The sequence below is a fragment of the Pundamilia nyererei genome, unplaced genomic scaffold, assembly GCF_000239375.1.
Source record: "Pundamilia nyererei isolate P.nyererei 1_Seehausen unplaced genomic scaffold, PunNye1.0 scaffold00408, whole genome shotgun sequence".
Lineage (NCBI taxonomy): Eukaryota > Metazoa > Chordata > Actinopteri > Cichliformes > Cichlidae > Pundamilia > Pundamilia nyererei.
This window is the reverse complement of record NW_005187809.1, coordinates 311,725-318,472: the sequence shown is the minus strand read 5'-3', so window position 1 is coordinate 318,472 and position 6,748 is coordinate 311,725. Positions and strand designations below refer to the sequence as shown.

The following is a 6,748-nucleotide window of genomic DNA, read 5'->3' as shown; positions in this document are numbered from 1 at the left end:
AGACGAGCTCCTTAGAGCCAATCACAGATGTCACGCCTCTCCTTTCAAAGTTCGTCTTCAGTGCATCAGTTAAAGTCAAACTTCTCCAACCATAAACCAGCAGTGGACAGAGGAGGTGTCGGTCAGAGTCCCAGTTATGAGCAAGAGGAGGACGTGGAGCCAGTTTATCACCAGCTCCCAGTAAAAGAGATCCAACACACACACACACACACACACACACACACACACCTCGTCTAACGTGGGAATGTACAGAGTTACAGATGATTAAAGTTTAGACCGACAGCATCAGCTCCTCACACGGCAAAATCTAAATACAGTTTAATAAAATCAAATAAAGCACAAAAAGTCTAAAATCAAAAATAAACACTGACCTGTTTGTTCTTCAGTCCCATTAAACCTTTGAAATAAACGTGTCGTTAAGAAGGCGATGAGAAAGTGAACGATCAGTGTGTGTGTGTGTGTGTGTGTGTCAGTGTGTGTGTGTGTGTGTGTCTGTCAGTGTGTGTGTCTGCGTGTGTGTGTGTTGGAGCACTTCAGTCAGAGTGTGTTTGTGGGGTTTCTGTGTTATTGTGACAGTTTAAACTACGTTTGTCTCTAATAAAAAAATCTCCCCGGTGTTCCCAAAGTAACTGTAGTAGAAGCCCCGCCCACCAGGGGCTTAAAGGGGGCGGGCCATTTTGAACTGAATCAAAGCTGCTCTAGCAGCACTTCAGTGTTTAGACTGAGCAGACGGCTGATCCAGGATCAGACTGAAGCCCTCTGAGGAAACGGCCGCCTGTCGTCCACACAAATACGACCCCACAGGCGTGACTGCTGTGACGAGCTAACGAGGGCCACGCTGAACACGTACAGCAGGTCAGCTTCATGATCTACAGTGAAACCTTTATGCCCGTTATGCCGCGCTGCAGGACGAGGAAGACTGGGTGGAAACAAGTTTTCAGACTCTTCAGTGGAGAGAAGAAGAGACAATAACTCGTGTTTGTTCTGATCGCTTTAAACTCGTGTGCGTCTGACTTCCTGTCACTGTGCAATCGTGCGTTTCAGTACAAATGTCAGTAACCTAAAAACATTTAAATTGAAGCAGCCTGTCTGTTCTGTGAACCAAAAACGTTAAACCGTGTTTTCACCTCCGTCTCAAACGCCGCCGAGGTTTCTCCCTTTAACCTGGAAACGTCACCTCGCCGTCCTGTGAATAAATATTAATAAAAGCCAGCAGAGTCCCTTTGATCCGGTCCGTGTCACTCCAAGTCCGGGTCCTTGCCGACATCACCGCCGCTGGATGAGCGGCTGCTGAGGTCGGCCACGCCCGACTCCAGGTCGCTGCAGGTGGAGAGGTCATCGGGGTCGTGACTCTTGAGCTGGGCATGTGGCCCTAAGGGCAGGGAGAGTGCGGGCTCCTTGGTTTGAGTCTTCTGATTGGCTGGTGCAGAGGAAAGTGTGTGACTGCTGTCCTGTGCGAGGCTGGCGATTGGCTCTCTGTATAAGGTGGGCGGGTCCGGCCCGCTGTGCCTCTGCGGCAGGCAGCTAGTCCTCCTCCGGGGAACCTCGATCTTCTCCCAGGTGATCGGCTTCCCCGTCAGCTCTGCGATCCTCTGCACAGAGACAAGAAGCTTACAATCAGCTGACAGGACTCGTAACTGGAAAAACTTTATTAACACTCAGAGAGTTACAGGTTAGAACGAGGCTGCAGCCCAGCTGCAGTTCCCCTCACGTCCACTAGAGGCTCCAGCAGTGACTCAGTCCCATAGACTCCTATGTTAAAACTTTACAGAAGAAACAAAGGTGTTTTTAACATGACGTAGCTGCTAGCTGTCTGACTTCACCTCAGCTAACCCTGAACTTGACCTCTGCACCGTGTTTGTGCTGTTGCAGCTTTTTAATGACATCACCTGACCAATAATGTGTCGGCTGTGAGGTTACTGGACTAACAGACTGTCCAATGAGATGTTACTGAGCGCTAACATCAGGTATGTGTGACACAGTCTATGGTGGCCAAATACAGTAACCTTTACGCAACCCAGCAGGGCGGCTAATGCTAACATGCTAATGTCCAATTCTGAGATGTAGAGCCAGTTTCCTTCTTTTATATACAGTCTTTGCTACCAACATAAGACATTTAAAAAAAATTAATCTAGAAACTTCTGCAGATTTTTTAAACTTGGTTTAATAGCTGCTGAATTATTTTTAATTTTGGGGGTAAAAAGTTTTAAAAAGTAGACGGTCGCAGTTTAAGCAGCGAAGCTGAAGTGAACGATCTGTGCTGGTGTCATAACAGGCGTGTCGTGTGTTGTATGCCTTGTCTGGAGCCCGGGTGGTGGTGGTGGGCGGTTCCTCCTGGCGGTACCTCCTGGTGATTGGTCAGCTCCTCTTCCAGCTGCTGGGACTCCTCCCTCACGGCAGACAGGAAGTCGGCAGGTGACTGGCGGGGAGGCGTCGATTTCTCAGCGTGGTTATAGAGACCCTTCCACATCCTGGAGGAGAATAAATGTGAAATATAATAGCAGAGAAACTCTCCACCTGTTTCAGGGACTCAGGCAAACACAACAAATGCACAAAACCAGCAGCTCAGTGCAGCTTCCTTTAACCCTTTAAAGCCGGAAGTGACGTCATTTTCGCGGAAAATGTAGTTTGTTTTTACCTTCGGGGCCTTATGAGCCTATACTGGTGTTTTTGAAAGTCATGTTTGACTTTTTGCTTTTCTGAATTGTTTCTGGGATGCTTAGGACTCAAGTTGCACTGCTGGAAACAGTTTATTTTGATGCATATGCTGGTTTTTTTTGCAAATTTGCATGATAATATTTATTTCCGTTTTTCCAGCAGTGTATAAAAATTGTTGTATCTCAAAAATAAAACTATGAAGACACTCAAAATACATTTCCTGTTGTTAGAAACTATTTTTGTATTTACAGTTTTTAGGGACAAACCTCTTAAATTTCTCTAACTAGAAATATATGTAAAAAACAACAACAACTACTTTCAATTTTTTTGTAGTTTATCTAGTTATTATTCACTTAATGCACAATATTTGGACTATAACGGTTATATTGATGTATAGCAACTTGAAATGCTCCCACAAGAAAGAAAGAATATTAACACATTATTGGCGCAAAGTAGAAGTAACACACAAGAAACATGGAGGATATTAAACAGTAAAATCAAAAAGGGCTCAAAAAATAAGAATTATCCAGATTATTTTAAAAAAGATAAAGATATCGTGCTTGATAAAACTAAAGACATTGCAAATGAATTTAATGATTTCTTTGTAAATGTTGGCTTTAATTTAGCAAAAGAAATTCAAGAAATAAAAACAGAGATGTCAGTTTACCAATTACAGGCCAATATCTCTGCTTCCACAGTTCTCAAAAATTTTAGAAAAGTTATTTGTTAATAGACTTGATAAATATATTGAGAAGCATAATCTCCTAAGTGATAACCAACATGGCTTTAGAGTGAAAAGGTCCACTTCGATGGCAGTGATGGAACTTGTTGAAGGGATATCTAATGCAATAGATAATAAGGAATATACTGTTGGTGTTTTTATAGACTTAAAAAAGGCGTTTGATACAATTGATCTGTATTAATGAATAAACTAGAGAGATATGGCATAAGAGGGATAGCATACAAGTGGATGAAAAGTTACCTGGATGACAGAAATCAATAATGTAAAATCTAAGCAGTTGAAGGTAACTTGTGGTGTTCCTCAGGGCTCTGTGCTGGGCCCCAAATTATTCATATTACATATAAATGACATATGTAATGTTTCCAAACTGTTAAAATGTGTATTGTTTGCTGATGACACCACTCTGTACTGATCAGGTAAAAACCCAGAACAGCTTCTGACTGCAGCGGAAAAAAAGAGTTAAATATATTAAAAACTGATTTGATGTAAATAAGTTATCGTTAAATATAAAGAAAACAAAAAGTATTATTTTGGCACTAGACAAATGAAAAATGTATCTAAAATCAGGGTGAATGGAATTGAAAGAGTGCACGAGAATACATTTCTTGGAGTGATGATTGATGATCAGCTGGAAGTCTCATACAAACCACTGATTTTCTCTACAAAACAAACATGACCTGAACAAGAAATTTGATTCGCCTTGTCTCGTAATCTTTATTCTGTATTCACTGAGATATTTGAATGCTGATCAATAAATCAAAACAAGTGTCCCTACAGCATGTAAGAATATAAGGATAATTCTGGCAGACTTGGTTCTATGGTAGGTCTTAAAGGGTGAACCTGCTGCTGCTTAAATAAATGAATTTAACAGGAATCGTCATGTTTCCAGCTACGCTATCAGGATCCACAGAATCACTGCTGGGAATCGCAGCCGGCTGGACTGGACCAGGACTACACTTCCTGTTTTGTGAGGGAGAACGCGGTTGTGTTGGCGTTTTTGCTGCAGTGACTCACTTGAAGCAGTAGGGGGAGGTGTTGGGTCTCAGCACGCCCTGACTCTGGCTCTGCTCGGCCTTGTACAGAGGGTTAGTGTACTCGCCTCGGTCCTTCCACAGCTGAGGCCACACCGAGTGAGTGCGCTCATGAAGCCTGCAGACACACATCGCACAGCCTTTACCTCCGTGACACAGATATGAATAAAACTGGATTATAAGCGGCGTGCTCGCCGTCGCCTGTGGACACGAGCTGTTGTAGCGATGAAAACATCTGTGGTCTGTGACGAGGAGTGGCAGGTGATGAACGACGGACGGTTCCTCATTAAAAACATTCAAGGTTTCTGCACTTCCTGTTTCTTACTTCCTTAAATAAAAACGAGCAGCGGGCAGATATCCACGCAGACGGGACTGCGACGACATCAGACCATGAACACATTCTGTGCAGTTTCAGAAACTCATCTCGTTTAAATAAAAGCTACGACGGCTGATTTCCTTTAACACAGGAGAGCGAGCTCCTCGAGGGCCGGCGTCCTGCAGCTCTCAGACGCGTCTTTCGTCCAACGCGGCTGATTTAAAGGTCTTGAGTTCTCCAGAGGCCCAGTAATGAACTAATCATGTGATGCAGGTGTGCTGACCCAGGCTGCGATCTAACACCTGCAGGACGCCGGCGCTCGAGGCCTGGAGTTCCCACAGGATCAGTCGCTGGTTTCTACTTTTTCCTCTTTGCATCCGTCACATAAACAGGACTGATTTCTTAAATCTATTCAGACCCTGAAAAGCCGACTCGCCTGCTCACAGTAAGAGCCCGTGAATCCGGGACGCTCGTGCTCACCTCATGTCCCGACGCTCCTTCTGGCTGTTTCCCAGGAAGGTCCCGTACTGACACGAGTACACGTGAGCGTGGATGGCGATGAGGAAGCGCTCGTTGAACTCAAAGGCACACGGGAACTGCTCTGACAGCTGCCACACGCACTCCAGGAACTGGTCGATGACGGGGGACACCTCTTTGGGATCTCTGTCCAGGTGAGCGTACCTGCGGGGCACAGAGCAATATTCATGTGTTCAATCAGGTAAAGAGCAAATATGAACGAGTAATTAAACTGCTGATGCTCTCGTTGAACGTCAGCTGTACAGGTAAGCTTGACATCACTAACAGAAACTAATGAAGCGTCATCACGTCTGAGTCTGTGCTCACGTCTCTACAATCATGAGATTGAAACATTAGAACTGAGGTTCTGCTGCTTTGAAGTGAAAGTCGTTTGGATTGTTTGGACCAACCCTCGCCTTCAGCGTCTCTTTCAGTTTCAACCTCGGAGCTCGTTACAGAACTGGCACTGCCGCCCTCTTCTTCTTTCTCATGGTTTCCCACACCGTAGGACCAAAGTGTCTGAAACGTCTTTATCGTGGACTAAATGTGGACAGAAAGATGCAAGAGAAGCGTCCGAATGAGACCAGACTCAAAGTTACTGACCTGTGTGAGAACTTGTGGCCAAACGACACCCAGTCTCTCTGTATCAGCACCTAGAAGAAGAAGAGGAGGAGGTATGGATGTGAGACGTCAGAGGAAGAACAGGCGATGGTCAGCGCGGCCGTCTGCGTTACCATGAGGCCTCTGATGGTCCTGTAGTACGGGTCCAGCAGGATACTGGCCACAGAGCAGGCCTGGGCGGTCCTGTCCCAGCCGTCTGAGCAGTGAACCAGCACGCTGACGCCTTCGTCCGCCACCGCCTGGAGAGAGCGCAGAGAGCAGGAGTCTGACTTTAGTGCCAGATGGAGCTGCGACTGCTGAACCTGACCTGATGTAATGACCACGTTTTAAAAAAACGACGGGTTACCGTGAGGCGAGCTGGCAACGGGTGTTTGTTTTTAGTTTAGCAAATCCAATCAGAGCATGGAGGCTGCGCTCAGGTGTGCACAGCTCTACCTGTGGATGCATTTACATGCAGCGTAGTAAAGCCACGCTGGGCGACCTCCACCACAAACAGCAGCACAGCGCGTCCACTCTGACCATCCCCACCGCGAGGCCCCGACTGCGTATCATTAACAACGTTTATGTTTCTCACGTCTGATAAATAAAGTCGTGACATCATCCATCGGTCTGATTACGAAGCATCAACTGACTGACTGAGGGGGGGTCCCACCTGACTGAGACCCCACCCCCGAGCGACCGCTAGTTAATAAAGCATTAGCTCTGCTGAGCGTGTGCGAGTGCGTACACACACCCGGGCTACGAAGACGCCGGCATCCAGTATGGCTTTGATGTGTTTGAGCCAACCAGAGTTCTCCAGCCCCCACAGGAAGTCTGTCATGGACGGAGATCGCATTTCCCCCACTGAGAGAGAGAGAGAGAGAG

The 6,748-nt window shown here is 46.0% G+C and overlaps 1 protein-coding gene across 1 annotated transcript in view; it reads right to left on the bottom strand.

Moving 5' to 3' along the window:
- Nucleotides 1–505: 505 nt before the first annotated feature.
- The window catches only part of LOC102202855 (myotubularin-related protein 7-like), a 12,002-nt gene continuing 5,759 nt past the window's right edge, over nt 506–6,748 (bottom strand). Inside the window, exons 6-12 of the mRNA XM_005753169.1 lie at nt 6,618–6,740; nt 5,998–6,123; nt 5,867–5,916; nt 5,228–5,428; nt 4,415–4,549; nt 2,345–2,471; nt 506–1,592 (exon numbers count right to left, since the gene is read on the bottom strand). Coding sequence (XP_005753226.1) covers nt 1,239–1,592; nt 2,345–2,471; nt 4,415–4,549; nt 5,228–5,428; nt 5,867–5,916; nt 5,998–6,123; nt 6,618–6,740 — 1,116 coding nt within the window. The 3' untranslated portion in view covers nt 506–1,238. The remainder of the gene's footprint in view (nt 1,593–2,344; nt 2,472–4,414; nt 4,550–5,227; nt 5,429–5,866; nt 5,917–5,997; nt 6,124–6,617; nt 6,741–6,748) is intronic.